Raw genomic sequence first — 16,682 nt, forward strand, 5'->3', positions numbered from 1 at the left:
ATATCTCATCTCCATTTGCAGAGAATCTAATTTGTATTTAGTGCCCACCTTGATTACTTGACACCTAACAGCCTCTGCAGGTCATTTGAACAGTGAGTGCTCTCAGCAGACATGGCTGTAGACGTTGAGAGCCTCTATGACTTGTCTCCTGTGACAGTTCCCCTTGGGAATTGCTGTGGCCAGTTGCCAGGAGTGTGCTTTGTCTTCACTGGCCCTGTTGCCATGGGTTCAGGGGTTCTCCCTTTCACAGGGCACCAAAGTCCTTTTCTCCTACATTTCCTCTTCTGGTCTTGCAGGTATTTAGCCAGTAATTAGCCACCTCTTGTTCATGCTGTAATTGCCCCTAGTGCAAGCACTAACTTCAGCCAGGAGGAATCTGTGAATAGCCTTGCCTGAAAAATTCCAAACTCCCTGACGTCTTCCTGATATTCTTCCATCTGCTGCCCGGTTCATTTTGTTTCATAGATGCATTGCAACCTCTCAATCATTGCAGTTAGAGAACTCTCAACTGTTTTAGAGTTCAAGAAACTGAGGCAGATGAAGTCACTTAATTTCCCACCATTACAGTGGGTGACACCATTAAATGTGGGCTGCATTCAGTTCATTTCAACAGATATTTATTGAGTACCTACTGTGTGAGACAAACAGTGGATAGAGTGCCTCACTTGGTGTCCATAAGACCTGGATTTGAATCTAGACTTTGGCACCTACTCTTTGTAAGACCATGGGTGAGTCATTACACCTTTGTAAGATTTGAATGGCCTTATCTGTTAATGGTGATAAGTAATGGCCTCAGGGGTGCCTATCTGGTAGGGCTGTTTGTGCATTAAAGGAGATCATGGTGGGGCAGCTGGGTATCCATTGAGATGGATTGAGAGCCAGGCCTAGAGATGGGAGGTCCTAGGTTCAAATGTGGCCTCAGTCACCTCCCAGCTATGTGACCCTGGGCAAGTCACTTGATTCCCATTGTCCAGCCCTTACCACTCTTCTGCCTTGGAGCCTATACACAGTATTGACTCCAAGACAGAAGGTAAGGGTTTAAATTAAAAAAAAAAAAAAGATCATGGGGAGTCTCTAGCTAGAGTGGTAGGTCCTGCATTCAAGTCACTTAACTCCAATTGCCTAGCCCTTACTGCACATCTGCCTTAGAATATTGATTCTAAACAAAAGGTAAAGGTTTTTAAAAAAGATGTGTTTTTATGAACTATATTATATTTATGTCATATATAATATATTTATATGATAAACTTCATAAACTTTAATTTACTATATAAACAAACATCTATTATTCTTATGTTTTTTATTGGGGTTCAGATAGAAATGGTCATTATTTTATTTTTGTTTCATATTTATTTACATTTATATATTATATTTTATATATCATGGATGATTACAAAGGTAGATAAAATAAGTTTTTGTAGTTGAAGGCTCAGAGCAGAATCTCTAGGATATCTACATGTAATCAGAATGGTCCACTTTATCTTCTGTGAGTCTCTCTTTTATTTATTTGGTCAAGAACCCTTCTCCTAGCTGTAATTGTGAAAGATAATCCTCTTCCCTGTCCTACTCATTAGTTTGTGATATGATCTTTTATATCTAAAACATATCCCATTGGAAGTTATTTTATATGTAGTATGAGACATTAGTCTGAGCGTAGCTTCTTCTAGACTGCTTTTTGATTTTCCCAGCAGTTTTTGTTGAGAACTGAAGTCTTTACCCCCCCCCCCCCCCCGAGTGGGGGGCCTTGTGTCTGTTCAATACTAGGCTATTATGGTCGCTTGCCTCTGAATCTGGTGTACCTGAAGTCTCCCCTGGACCATTATTCCCCTATTTGTTAGACTCCAATGACTCCTTATTGCCTGTAGCATAAAGTATAAACTCTGGATATTTAAAACTCTTTACGACTTGGCCCCAACTTACCTTTCCTATGTTATTCCCCTGCTTTTACTCTATGGGCCCCCCAAACTCGCCTTCTTTTTCTTGCTCATACATGGCGTCTTCCCCTGACCTTCTGTCTTTGTACTGGCCATCCCTCAGCCCTGGAATGTACTCCCATGGAACAGCTGTCTCAGAATCCCTCTCTTCCTTCTACTTGTCGATCATTCATCACCATCTACACAAACCTTTTCTGATAACTCCAGCTGCTCTCCTTAACAAGTTTGCATTTAATTATTTTGCTTTTATTTTGTACTTGTTCTGTATATGCTAATATATAGTATATGATATTTTCTCACTCATGAGAATGTAAACTCCTTGTTATAAGTCATAGATCTAGAAATGGAAAAAACCTCAGAGGTCATCTGGTCAAAACCCCTCATATAACGGAAAATGGAAGTTCCAAGGTTAAATGACTTATCCTCCCTTAGTCCTTTTTTAATTAAATTTTATTTTTCCCAATTAAGAAGCATTTGCTTTCTCTCCCTCCCAGTTTCCATTATCATCACCACACTCTCCCAAAACAACAAAAAATAAAAACTCTTGTAACAAATATGCAAGTCAAGCAAAACAAATTCTCAAATTGACATGCCAAAAATATTTGTTCCCAAGTCACTTGATTTTGTTTTCTTTGATTTTTCATTCCTTGGGGACAGTTCTGCTTCAGTTTATTTATTGGATCATTCACAGGTCTTGAATGAGATTACCACACACATAACACAGAAATAATATTGTGTGTGTGTGTATATATATATATATATATGTATATATATATATATATCCCATGACTTGTGAGCCAGATGATCCATGCTTGTCCTTTTTTAGAGAAGAGGAATATTTGCCCCAATCCCTCCCCAATCTTCCCCCAAACAAAGTATCCTCAGTATTGTATCAATATTTAGTAAGGACTCTAACAGATACACTGTGGCACAATTGAACGAAATGGACTTCTATACTAGCAGCAATGCAATGATCCAGGACAATTATGAGGGACTTAGAGAAAGAATGCTATCCACATCCAGAGAAAGAACTAAGGGAACAAAAATGCAGAAGAAAAACATATGATTGATCATGTGGTTCAATGGGGACATGATTGAGGATGTAAATTCCAAAAGATCATTCCATTGCAAATATCAATAATATGGAAATGGATTTTTGAACCATGATACATATAAAACCCATTGAAATTTCTTGTATGCCCCAGGAGGGGGGAGGGAGAAGGAGAGGAAAAGAAAATGAATCGTGTAACCATGGGGAAAAAAATTTCAAATTTAATTAATTAATTAAATGAATTAAAAAATTAAAAATATATATACTTAATAAGATCTCTAATAGCTATAACAAAACCTCCTGGCTTGACTTTATTCACAAGAATATGGATGATATAGTTTGTCCTTAGGTGAGAGTAGAATATTTTTCACTTTTTGTTTGCTGATTGTACTTATATCCCCAGCAACTAGCAGTGAACACACAATAGGTACTTAATAAAATGTTTGTTACTTGTTGGATCTAGGGTTGATTTCTCGACTTGTCCTTCTTGGTATTTTCTCCATGCATTTTTTTTAAAATTCTTATTTAGTTTTATTGTGTACAGTAGAAGCAGGGACCCTGTCTCCTGTGGTCCAGCCCAACCAATAATGTTGATTTATCTTCAGAGAAATCTGATCTCCCTCATCCTAGCCCCCTAGCCCAGTACCATTTATCCATTCTCTGTGAGTCTAGTAAAGCACCATATTTGAACCTAACTTAGCTGTGGCCAGGATGGGACTTTGAAAAGACTGTCTCTTTCTCTTGTAGGGGGATTTGCCATTGTCTTCCTGGTGAGGACAAGCAATGGGATGAAATGTGCCCTCAAACGCATGTTTGTCAACAATGAACATGACCTCCAAGTGTGCAAGAGAGAAATTCAGATCATGGTAAGTCTGTTTTTCAATTAAACAAACATTTATCAAACAAATGATAAAAGAGGTAAATATGCATGCATATATGTGGAATTGATATATACACATGCATATATATATATATATACATATATATATATATATATATATTTGTAGTACATCCCCCTATTTTGTATATCTTGAGTATCAGACTTTTAGAGCAGAAAAGCTTTCTGTAAAGACCCTCCCCCTGCCCCAGTTAATTGTTTTCTGTGTCTAAAGTTTTATCATAGCCATTATAAGTCGAAATCTTTTTGTGTGGTCGATACCTTGGAAGATGAAAATGAAATTGCCTCTTCAGTTACTCTGTCACTTCATCCAAATCCCCTAGGGGCAATGTAGAAACTCCTTGGTCTTTCTAAGATGCAGCACGAATCACCTTCAGTGGTGGGTATTTGATTTTTTTCTCTGAAAAATCGTGGCAATATAATCAAGGCAAAAACTTGGTGATTGGGTTGTCATGGGTGGAAGGTTGAAAGATGCAGTTTTAGCTCATTATAGGGGGAAAATTTCAGTGCATTTTTTCTTTCATATCTTTTTTTTTCATTTTTATTATTATGCAAAACACAATTCCATATTGGTGATCGTTGTAAGAATCAAACTCATACATAACCAAAATCTCAAAATAAAACATAAATACAATGATGTGAAAGACGAGTCCAACAATTCTTTCTCTGGATTTTCTTTCATATCATATAGATTTCCAAACATACTTCTCTTCTTCTCATAAGTCTTTATTGGCAGTAAAGATTAAAAACAAGTTTAGCCAACTATGTCTGCAAAGACATGTAATATTTCAGGCCTATAGTCTCCTACCTCTTCCTTTTTTTTATCTCTACTCCAAGTGGACCTCCACTTTTCATTTGTAGTGAATTGAACTAGATAGTATTTGAAGGTTCTTGTTTCTCTTAGTACATAGCTCCATAAATACTCTCCAAATATGTTCCTGAGCCTTTGGTCTTTTTTACCAGATCAAGAGTGTATGGCTCATCCAGACTATGAGTTTACAGTTGATGCAATAAGTGAGATTGCAGTGTATTGGGGCTTGATCAGTCAGTTTTATTGATTCATCTTAGCTAATTGCATAGGGGTCCCATTTTAGAAAATTATCTTGCTCTGACTGGATGATAGATGGTCTCTCACTAATAGATGTTAGCCACCTTGTCTATTTGGCTTCAACCCAGATTTTTTCAGATTCCCAATTATTTTTTTCTTAAGGAATTACAGACCAGTTCAGTTGGATCACAGCTGATTTGTGTTCCAATAAATGTAAAAGGGACTATTTGTACTTTTCCCCTGGACCCTTAGAGGACATTTGACCTCAAAAAATCCCTGATTCATTTTGGCATCAAAGAATCATCTTTATTTCCATTCACTCCCTTAAGTAAATCTTATTTTCCAAAATAAAAACAAATTAAGGGAAGGGCCGGATTTGGAGTGAAAATGCTAGAAATTTATGTGAATCATAAATTTTAGAGCTAGAATGGAACTCAGAGGTCAGAGTCCAACACCATTTTTTTTTAATAGCTGAGGAAAATGTAGTCCAGAAGGGTTAAGTGATTTGCTTAAGGTCATGCAGCTTGCAAGTGGAGCTGAGGTATCAGCTCAGGCCTTTTATCTGCAAGGCCAGTGTGTAGGCCTCTTAGTGAATTGCCTTTTCCTCTTGAGTCAGCAGCAAGTTATGGCAGCAGGTAAGTCAATGAAAAGTTCTATGGTATTAATAGAGGTGTAGTGTTCAGGAATAAGGAGAACTGTCCTTTGGTCAGGCTTTACTTGGAAGGTGTCTGTTCTGGCACAACCCTTTAGGCTGAATGATAAAATCAGTTCATGATGTATGAAGATTGGTTGAAGAAAATATTGAGATTTAGCCTAGAGAAGAAAAGACTTGGGACAGTCATGAGTCATTCATTCTCATGTTTTAAAGGGCTGTCACATCAAAAAGAGATTAGGCTTATTGTTTGCTTGACTCCAGAAAGCAGAACTGGAAGCAATGGCAGAGAGACACATTTAGGCATGATATAAGAAAAAAATGTCCTAATAAGAAAAGCTATCTAAAAGTGGAATGGGTTGCTTTGGGAGGTAGTGAGTTCCCCCTTATTAGAGGCTTTTAAGCAAAGCCTACACAACTCCTTGTTTGGTATGTTGTAGAGTGAATTATTGTCCACGTGTGAACCTGCACTGTGTGGCTACTGAGGTCCAAATTCTGTATTCATTTTAGAAGGAAGGAAAAACATTCTTTAGCTAGTAATAGTTAATAGTTAGCATTTATATGATTCGTGAAGCATTTTACAATATTGTCTCATTTTATATTTACAGCAACTTTGAGAGGTAGATACTATTATTATCCCTATTTTACAGAAGAAGAAATTGAAGCAGAAGGAGGTCAAGTGACTTTCTCAGAGTCATACAAGTACTAAATACCTGAGGCCAATGTGGAGAAAAAAAAATAAATTTGTTGACTTCTATTATTTTTATCTGGTAATCAATATGTTGACTTCTATTATTTTTATCTGGTAATCAATATTCCTCCTTCAACAATCATTTATTGCCAGGATCAGGATTTTCTTGCTACTTAATTTCATCTGGCATTGGACAGCTCTATGTGAATTGTCCCTAGTAGAATTCAGTGTAAAATCTCTAAAGGGATGATATCTTTGGAAGAGAATAGTTTATCTAAGCATAACCCCTAGGCATTGAGGAAATAAAGAGCCCCACTTGTTTAAAGAATAAAAATGAGAGAAACAGATTGAGAATGTCAAGGGGACTGTGACTGATAAATTGACCAAATACCCCTGTTGTTCTAAATAGAGTACCTGAAATCCTAGTTCAATGAAAAGTAAATATGTTTTACAAATTCACTTTGAAATTTTATAATAAGGACAGGCAGTCTGTTTCCTGGTATAGAAAGTACTATTAGAAGAATCTGAAGGGGAGTTATTCCAGACTCAAAGATATTTTTGGTCACTTGGTTTGGTTTGCAATTTCAACTTTTGGGAATAAGTTGATTCACTACTATAAGTAAGTGAATTTACACTGAAGGTACTCATCACTAGGGTGATGGTAGGTCTCTGGGTTTACTGATATTATGGTTCAGTTGCAAGACATCCTAGAGTAACTCTTTTTTCAAGCCCTTTACATGAATTTCCTAGTCTTTCATTTTTAAAATTTTAATTTCATTTTGAACCCTTACCTTATGCCTTAGTGTCAGTTATGTATGACAGGTGAACAGCAAGGGCTAGGCAGTGGGAGCTGCCTATGGTCACACAGCGAGGAAATGTCTGAGGCTAGATTTGAATGCAGGTCCTCTCAACTCTAGACCTGAAACTGTATCCATAATGCTACCTAACTACCCTTAAAAGCATTTTTAAAACTAGAAAAAAAGTGGATAGGGATTGGACCTGTGATTTCATTGAATAGAGAACAGTCATTCATTGAGAGATAATAAAGAACTATGCCATTGAATAGAAAACTATTTCTGGGTGAGAAAATTCTCTTTACTAGGGCAGACCATAATTTCTTTTCTACTTCTTGTCTTTAAGAGTTTTCTGGAGTAATTAATTGACTTGATCAGAGTCTTACAGTCATTATATGTCAGAGTGAAGACTTGAATTCCAGATCTTCCTGGGTAATAAAGATAAAAAATCTTAAAAGTAAGTTATCTTAAAGATAACATACAAAGTTTTAAAAGAAAAAAAATCAAAAAATACAAATCAGTACTTTTCTCTCTCAGCATGTTGAGTTTTATATATATATATATATATATATATATATATATATATATATATATATATATATATATATATTCAGATGAATGATGGCTTATCCAACAGTTGGTAATTTAGATCTAAGGGTCAAAAGAGACATGATGGGGGCTGGTAGGTGGTTAAATGGATAGAGCACCAAAGCCTGGATTCAAATCTAGCTTTAAAAACTTTTTGTGTCATGTAATCCCATTTGCTTAACCTGGCCAGTGGTGCCTGAGAGAGAGAGAGAGAGAGAGAGAGAGAGAGAGAGAGAGAGAGAGAGAGAGAGAGAGAGAGAGAGAGGGAGGGAGAGGGAGAGAGAGAGAGAGAGAGAGAGAGAGAGAGAGAGAGAGAGAGGGGGAGAGAGGAGAGGGAGAAGGAGAGAGGAGAGAGAGAGAGGGAAGAGAGACACAGAGAGAGAGAAGAGAGACACAGAGAGAGAGAAGAGAGACACAGAGAGAGGTAGAGAGGAGAGAGAGAGAGGGAAGAGAGACAGAGAGAGAGAGAGGGAAGAGAGACAGAGAGAGAGAGAGAGAGAGAGAGGGAGGGAGGGAAGGAGGGAAGAGAGAGAGAGAGAGAGAGAGAGAGAGAGAGAGAGAGAGAGAGAGAGAGAGAGAGAGAGAGAGAGAGGGAGAAAGAGGGAGAGAGGAGAGGGAGAGAGAGAAGGAGAGAGGAGAGAGAGAATCTGGTATTATATGTTTGTGATATTATATATGATATTGACGATATGATTGTTGTATATGTGAATTTGGTAGTCATCTATGTGGAAATATAGTTGAACCTTTGGGAGATGTTAATTCAGAACATGTATAGAGAGAGGAGAAGAGAATCTAAGACAGAGCCTTGGGATACACTCAGTCTTTGTGAATGTCAGGAGGAAAATAAGAATAAGCTGTCCAACTGATAGAAGAAACAAACAAGAGCAGTATCATAGAAGCCAAAGGATGACAGAATATTGAATCTTCAAGAGGGAGTAGTAGAAGCCGGACTTGAACGGATTGAGAACAGAATGAAGTATGAGGCCATAAAGTAATGAATATAGCCAGCCTTTTCCAGGAGTTTGCCTGTGAAAGGGAGCGAAGGTCTATAATAATTTGATGGGAGTGACAAAGCCCAGTGAAAATTTTTAAATGAGAGATGAGCCCCAAGCATGTTTGTAGATATCAAGGAAAGAACCAGTGGATAAAGAGGGGGTTATGGATGAGAGAGAGAGAAAATGATTTGCAGAGATGAGTTTCCAGAGGAAGTGGGAGGAAATGAGATAGAAGAAGACCCATCTTTTCATCAGAGACTAGAATAAAGGAGGAAATTTAATAGGGAGTTAGTTAGGAAGTAAAATTTTGAGGTATGAAGTAGGAAAGAAGCTGGAGGTGGATGCCTGTTATTTCCTTCCTCACTGGATAAATGGAAAGGTTCTTTGTTGAAAAGGACTGGGGACAAGGTGCTATAAAGTATGAGAAGAGAGAATTTGAACCACCATGGATGTAGAAATTTACTTAGGGAATGGCTATAGGGATTATTTTGTAGAGGTAAGAACCCAATTGTGTTTTGAGGCTTTCTACAATCTTAAGTGGAATATCAATAGGAACAAGTTAGATGTAGATCACTTAAGATGAGGGCTTGGCAAGGCCTGACTAGCTATAGGGCAAGGGAAATTCAAAGTTAGCTTCTAGCATATGGTATAGATAATCAGGCTCTGGGTCAGAACTAAAGGAGAAGGAAGGAAGGTCAGAATAAGGAGAATGGAATGAGAGAATAGGGAGAGATGATCGAGCAATAGATAGATGGATGGATAGTGTAAAAGTTAAATTAGTTTGTAATAATAAAAGTATTATATTTTATGAGGTTTATTAAAGATTATTAGAAATCAAGGATACAAAATAATAAAACCACATGCCTAGGGCTGATTAGCCCATTCACATCTTACTCACTACATCTTGCCATGTCCGAGTAGAGGAAGAAGAAGCTGAAGTAGGTATTACAGCCAGTTTAAATACAAATTGTGATCTCGTCCAGGTGGGGACTCAAGTGAGATTATAGGGAATTCTGGGAAGTACCAAAGACTTCTGGGAATTGAAGTCTGGGATTCAAATCTCAATTTTACAATAGACAGAGAGTATTTATTAGGTACTTAGTTTGTGCCAGGCCCTTTAATAAATGCCAGGTATAGAAAAATAAATGAATAAGATGGTCTCTACCATCAAGGGGGAAAGGCAAAACAAATTGGAGCTGTAATAGTGGTGAGGATTAAGAATAGTGTAGGAAGGTTGAACCAGAAAGATTTATAGGTTGTATAGGTGGAGGACAGAGATTTAGAATACTAGTTACTTCAAAGATTATAACTCTGGTTAGCAGACATGAAATAAAGATGGAGGTTGTGGCATTTTAGGAGCTTTATGATCTGAGAGGCCAGGGTATTCAAGGAGACATGAATATAGGAATGTTAAAGTCCCCAGAGATTGGGATGGAGAGGAGAATTTTGATCCAGGTAATGAATGTTTTGTAAAAAGAAAAAGAGAATGATCCAGATGTCAGCAGATGTCTATGATAAGGAGTTGAAGTAAGTAATAAAGACAGATGGGGTGAAGAAAGGTTACTAAGTGATAGTAGCAAAGGGTCAGAACTGAAACACAAGTGAGAAGCCGGGAGTATTCCTTCAAGTAGATAAGACATCCTTATTCTCTAGAAGCATGCATTCTAGTGGGCAGAGGCAGTACAACATGAAAGATGGAAAACAGTGGAAGGAGAAAACCTTTTCTCCTAAGCCAGTGCTTGGAGAATAGAGGAAGCATACAAAGTACCGGAAAAGGTGATCACAGATGGTTCTAGGGGAGATCAAGGTCCCTAAGAGAGAACAAGATGATCAAATGAATGTAAAGGGAAGAAATCTAGGATAATAGCCATTAAACAAGAGAAGGAGGATTCCAGAGGGCATGATGGTATATTCTGACGACCCCCCCCCCCCATTCCTTCAACCAGTCACAATATGGCATTTTCTCTAGTTTTTTTCATCTTGATAACCCCCTTTTGGATGCTCTACACTTTATTTGTGTCCTCCCTGAAATGTGGTACCAGAACTGAACATCATAACCCAGGTGTGCTCTTACCAGGGCAGAGTATGGTGGGAATATCAGCTTTTCTTCCCAGAAGCCATGCCTTGCTTACTGCAATCCAGGAGCACTTGGCTTTTTTTTTTTTTTAACTATTGACTTGTTGAATTAGCAGACCACCAAAGCCCTAGATTTTTTTCCCCCTACAGAAAGTATTATTTAACCTGAATTCCTCCATCTGATACTTAGGAAGCTGATTTCTTGATCCGCAGTGTAGAACTGAGAGGCAGTTTGCTATAGAGGCTAGAGTGCTGGCTTTGGAGTCATAAAGAACTGTTTTAGATACTGCCTCAAACATTTACTAGTTGTAGAAAAACTGTAGACAAATTAATTTAACTTCTGAGCCTTAGTTTTCTTATCTATAGGATGAGTTAGTTGAACCTTAGATGACCTCTAAGGGCCCTTCCAATTCTGAATCTGATTCTGTGAACTTTATTAAATATCTTCTTTATTCTCTTCATCTTATTGCACTATTTTGTTGATCTGTTTGTATCCTCTGGCACTGTCCTCTATTGTATTAGCTGTCTCTCTCCCAATTGCATTCCATCTGCAAATTTAATAACTCAGTTTTCTATGACTTTATCTGTGTTACTGATAAAAGTTGGACAGTACAAGGCTAAGGCCAGATCCCTGGGATAATCTACATTAGAAATTACCTTGTAAGTTTTGACTTTCTCCAGAGGACACTGCATCATCCCTGGCTGCCCTTTCCAGTGAGGGTTATTCGTCTTCTCATGCCCCTGTCACACTGGTCCAGGAGCAGGTAGCCTTCTTTCTGCTCCCCTCTGACCCTTCTCTTGCTATTGCTCTGCAGCCTTTCAGCTGAGGTTCACTCCATTTTTCAGTATCAATCCTGAGTGCCTTGTCTTCTTCAACTCTTACTTCCAGTTGGGGACTTGCATACATATTGGATGTTGGTTTCCCTTCCAGAACCCTTCTCTGCAAGTTCATGAACTTCTTCATTTCCCCTCATCCATATCTTCATTGCACCTCAATCTCCAATAAAAGTGCCTCTACCTGAGATAACGTCATTCCTCATAGTTAGGTTACTTCCATCGTTGATAACTCTAAAACTCTCCAATCATAACCCGCTCCTGCTAAATCTATTCTTTATCCTCACAGTAACTTCCAGCCCCTTCATACTTCTCTGGGTTCCCAATCCACCATGCCTTTTCTGTGCCTTTCTTATATTTGATCAGTACAGCTATATTCTGTCTTCCACCGTTGAATCCTTTGTCCTTTTGTTAAGTCCTTGCCAGTCTTCACCTTGGATAACCCCCATCATCTGCTTTCTCTGGCCCTACTTCTGCAATGATTGAATGCCCTGGGAGAAGCCAGGCAACCATCCTCACTGAATCAGCTACAAAAAGTCCTAATATTTAATCACCTAAGTCTTCACTGCTGCAAGGAAATCTTCATTTTTCCTTGACCCGACTCTCACAATTTCCACAGTGACTTTCCCAGCCTTCATGTCTCTCTTTCAGGACTTTACAGCTTCCCTTGCTTCTTTCTCAGTAGATGAGTTGCCTCTTCTGCTTGGAAAAAAAAATTGAGATAATTTATCAGTTTCCTTATCTCTTCTTCTCTATACTTCAAAAAGACTTTTGAATAGTTCCTCACTGTTTTGCACCAGTCTTGGAGGAAGAAATAGCCTTTCTTGCCAAGAATGGTAATTAATAGGCCTATTTTTACTCTTGAATGTCCCATTGAACCTAGGACCTAGTGTTGGACCTGGAATTAAGAAGACCTGAGTTCACATTCTGCCTTAGATGCTTAATTGACATGTGATCCTAGGCATCATATAAAATAGGAATCATAACCACACTTACTTCTCAGGGTCAAATGAGATAATATTTATAAAACATTATATAAATGCTAACTCCTTCCTTTCAATCTCTTCCAGGCTCTTACCCAAGCAGTCTTTCTTCCCTTATTCTCTTTTTCAATTGCCCCTTTTCCACTAGGTCCTTAAAAATCCCTCACTTGGCAGTCAAGCTTTGTTCTAGGTCTTTCCTCACTTTTACTGCCAAACTCCTAGAAAAATTTGTCCATTAGAATTATGCTCCCTCAGGACAAGGACTGTTTTTTCCTTTTGTGGTATCTTCAGTACTTGTTGAGTGCCTGGTCCATTAACTGCCCGACTGGCTTCTTACCTCCCTACTCACTTTTCAACTCCTAATAAACAGGCTGATGACCCTCCCACCCCACTCTCACCTCTTTCAAGAGGCTTACTAAATTTCTCATAATTCTTAAATTCAGTGGCTTTTTCTCAGACCTACTACCTTTCTGTGGGTTTTCACATTTTGCCCTCCCCCTTATTTTTTTTTAATCCTTACTTCCTGTTGTATCATTTCTGACAAGGAGCAGCAAGGGCTAGGCATTTGGGGTGAAGCAATTTTTCTGGGATCACATAGCTAGGAAGTGTCAGAGAGCAGATTTGAACCTGGGTCTTCTTGACTCCAGGTCTGGCCCTCTGTCCCCTGTATTACCTAACTGCCCTTATTTTTTTCTGTATATTTTCTTTCTCGTGATTTCCATGATGCTACTTTCTGCTTCTTCACCTCCTCCCTAACTGACCATTTCTTTTCAGTCTCCAAAAGGATATTGACAGTCTGGAGCTTTGGGCTGAATTTAATAAGATGAAATTCAATAGGGCTCCCTGTAAATAATCTTGTACTAGGGTGCAACAAAATCAGCTTCACAAGTATTAGATGAGCGAGGCAGGGTTAGATAGCAGTTCAGGAAAAATACCTGGGAGCCCGAGTGGTCCAGAAAGCTCAATAGGAGTTAGAAGCGTGATGATTCAGCCACCAAAGGGTAAATGGGGACTTGGGCTCCATTAAGAGGGGCATAGTTGCAGGCAGAGGGAGATGACAGTCTCTGACTGTGCTCGATCCTTGTCAAACCTCCTCTGGGATAGTGTTTTCATTTCTGGCCACTAGCTGGAGAGTATCCAAAGGAAGACATTCAGAACGGGAAGGGCCTTGAGTTTATGACATATATGTTGAAGGAACTGGACAGATTTAGCCTGGAGAAAAGAAGATTCGGGGGAATATATGAAAGTTGTCTTCAGATATTTTAAGGGCAGTGGCATGAAGAAAAGGGATTTGACTTGTCCACTGGGCCCCGGGGAGCAGAAGCAAGAGGCATGGGTGAAAGTTGCAAAGAAGCAAATTTAGGCTTGATATACAGAAAAAAACTTAACAGTTCAAGCTGTCCAAAGAGGAATGACTTGTCTTGATACATTCCTCCAACTAAGAAATCTTCAAATAAAGGCTGGTTGACTGCCTTTTGTGTAGGTTATAGTGGAGATTTTTCATTTACTTATTTATTTTGGTGTGTGGATGGATTCGATGGCCAATTCTTTTTCTTTTTTAAACTTTTAAATCTTTACTTACTTTAAACCCTTAGTTAAAAGCCTTTCTCACTAAAACCCTGTTTTAGAGTCAATACAAGTATCAGTTCTAAGGCAGAAGAGTGGTAAGGACAGGGAAATTGTGCATAAATGTGACCCAGGGTCACATACCTAAGAAGTATCTGAGATTAGATTTGAATCCAGATTTTCCCAGCTCCAAGCCAGGCACTATCCACAGAGATGTCTAGCTGTCTCTACATGGCCAACCCTTAATCTAGAATTCTTTTTTTTTTTTAACCCTTACCTTCCACCTTAGAATCAATACTGTGTATTGGTTCCAAAGCAGAAAATGGTAAGGGCTAGGCAATGGGGGTTAAGTGACTTAGGGTCACATAGCTAGGAAGTGTCTGAGGCCAGATTTGAACCCAGCATCTCCCATCTCTAGGCCTTGCTCTCAATCCACTGAGCTACCCAGTTGCTGCCCCCTTAATCTATAATTCTGAGTGAGAGGGAAAAGGGGTAGAAGAAAGGCTTCAGGATGGAGATGACCACTTTGGGTAGCTCTGGAAGTGTGAAGTTTCTGAAGTTAATTCTTAATTGAAGGAACGTATCACTATCCCATTTTGGACAGAACTGATGTAGCATATCTCTGCCCCCCTCCCCAATCTTCTTCTCTAGGCTACATTTGTGCAATTCCTTCAACTTATATGTCCTAATTTGTTTATGGAGGGAAAAAGTGGCATTGCAGATAAGAGACCCTAGGCAGGGGTTCCACCTTTGATAAACACCGACTGTTTGACCTTGGGCAAATTACTTAACACAGAGCTGTAGAGCAGTTGCCCATCTGCTTTGTTAGCAGGCATTTCCCCACTGGGAGGTCCCTCTCCTCATGAAATCTCAGCTGTAACTCCTTACTACTTGCCAGAATAAATGAATGAAAATTAACCACTATTCTTAAGGAATTCATGTCATATTAGGAGGGATATGATTATTCGAGTAAATAAATATATTTTGAAGAGGCAGAGAGTACACATGATCGGGTGGGAAAGGCTTCCTCCAGGAGGCAGACTCCGTTGACCCTTGAAGAGAGTGAAGGATTTGAAAAGGAGCAGGTTTCATGCATGGCGGGTGGTGGTGGTATTAGCCTGTGCAGAGATGCCGTGGAGGGAGACAAAGTTCCCTCCATGGAACTGGAAGCTAATTTTGCTAGATTAGAGGTTACTGAGGAGGAGGAGGAAGAGGAGGAGGAGGAGGAAGAGCAGAATGTCTGATGTGAAATATATCTGAAAAGGTGTGCTTAGACTCAGATTGTGAATGGTGTTAAATATTACTCTCAGAAATTTTTATTTTATCTCAGAGGCAATGGGGAGCAGTTGAAGATTTCTGAAATGGAATGAAAGGGTCAGACCTGGGCTTTTGGAAGACCTTTTTTCATCTTAGATTCTACCCTTTTAAACAGAGAAGAGCCTGATGTGTATTTGTTTCTTATTTGTGTTCACAGAGGGACCTGTCGGGACACAAGAACATTGTTGGATACATTGATTCTAGTATCAATAATGTGAGTAGCGGCGATGTGTGGGAAGTTCTAATACTCATGGATTTTTGCCGAGGTAAGTGTGTGTACAATATGTACTCAGAGTTATTTCCTTGGTAGTTTGTTGGCCAAAGGTTTACTGATTATTTATTCAGCACAATTCTCTGCTCATCATGTTATTAGGTATCAAGAAAGGTAAGAGATTCCTTTCTGAGAAGAGATTCCTTCTCAGTTATACACGGTTTTGACAAATAACAGTTAGCAAAGACAATCAAAAAACCATTTTTCATATTTCACTATATATGTGCCTGTGCTAGAGGCAGTCTTGCATGGTAGAAAGAGTATTGGCTTAGAATTAGTAAAATCTGGTTTAAATCCTGCCTATGCCACTTTCTCCATGTATAATCCTGGGCAAGCCACAAAAACTCTCTAAGTCTCAGTTTCCTCATCTGTAAAATGGTATGACTGCTACCTCTAGAATCTGCTTCACAGAGTTGTGAAAATTGGATGTAGTTGAAGTGCTTTGCACATTTTCAAGTGCTATATAGATAGGAATTTTGAGGATGGTGATGACTTGTACCTTCCATCTATCAGGTAAACTAATTAGTAGAAAGGTCGCTTTACATTGTAACGGATAAATTTAGGGGTTTTTGACTAATATATTATCCTTATGGTCATCAGGGATTAATTCAAATCCCAATAAAATACTCAAGTCAGCTTGAGAATTTTATGGTGATTTAATTCATATAGAGGGAAGGAATTAAGAAGAAGAGAGAGGGGAAAGGGAATAAGATTTCTCCAGCCTAGCCTGAGCCAAGGGGAATTCAGAGACCTTCCAGCTACGAGGCCTCCTCCAAGATGAGGGGCCTCCTAGGAGGGTGGTGTTTTTAGGAAAAGTAAAGGAAAAAGAATCAGCCTAAACTCCAGGAGAGCTCAGGGAAGATGCCTCACCTGAACTGCGTTACTAAGGTTCTCTCAGTATTGTATCAAGGACACTTACAGCCAAACCCGGACAATAGCTGCAGCCACGCCAAGATGCCAAGACGCCCAGCACGCTGCCACCAG

General features: G+C 39.0%; 1 protein-coding gene across 21 annotated transcripts in view; it reads left to right on the plus strand.

Moving 5' to 3' along the window:
• AAK1 (AP2 associated kinase 1) overlaps positions 1-16,682 on the plus strand; it is a 259,638-nt gene that overhangs the window by 95,090 nt on the left and 147,866 nt on the right. For all 21 annotated transcript variants that reach the window (XM_007476256.2, XM_007476263.2, XM_007476268.2 and 18 more), the window contains exons 3-4: positions 3,733-3,851; positions 15,585-15,693. In XM_007476256.2, the coding sequence (XP_007476318.2) occupies positions 3,733-3,851; positions 15,585-15,693 (228 nt within the window). The remainder of the gene's footprint in view (positions 1-3,732; positions 3,852-15,584; positions 15,694-16,682) is intronic.

The sequence above is a fragment of the Monodelphis domestica genome, chromosome 1 (genome assembly GCF_027887165.1).
Source record: "Monodelphis domestica isolate mMonDom1 chromosome 1, mMonDom1.pri, whole genome shotgun sequence".
Lineage (NCBI taxonomy): Eukaryota > Metazoa > Chordata > Mammalia > Didelphimorphia > Didelphidae > Monodelphis > Monodelphis domestica.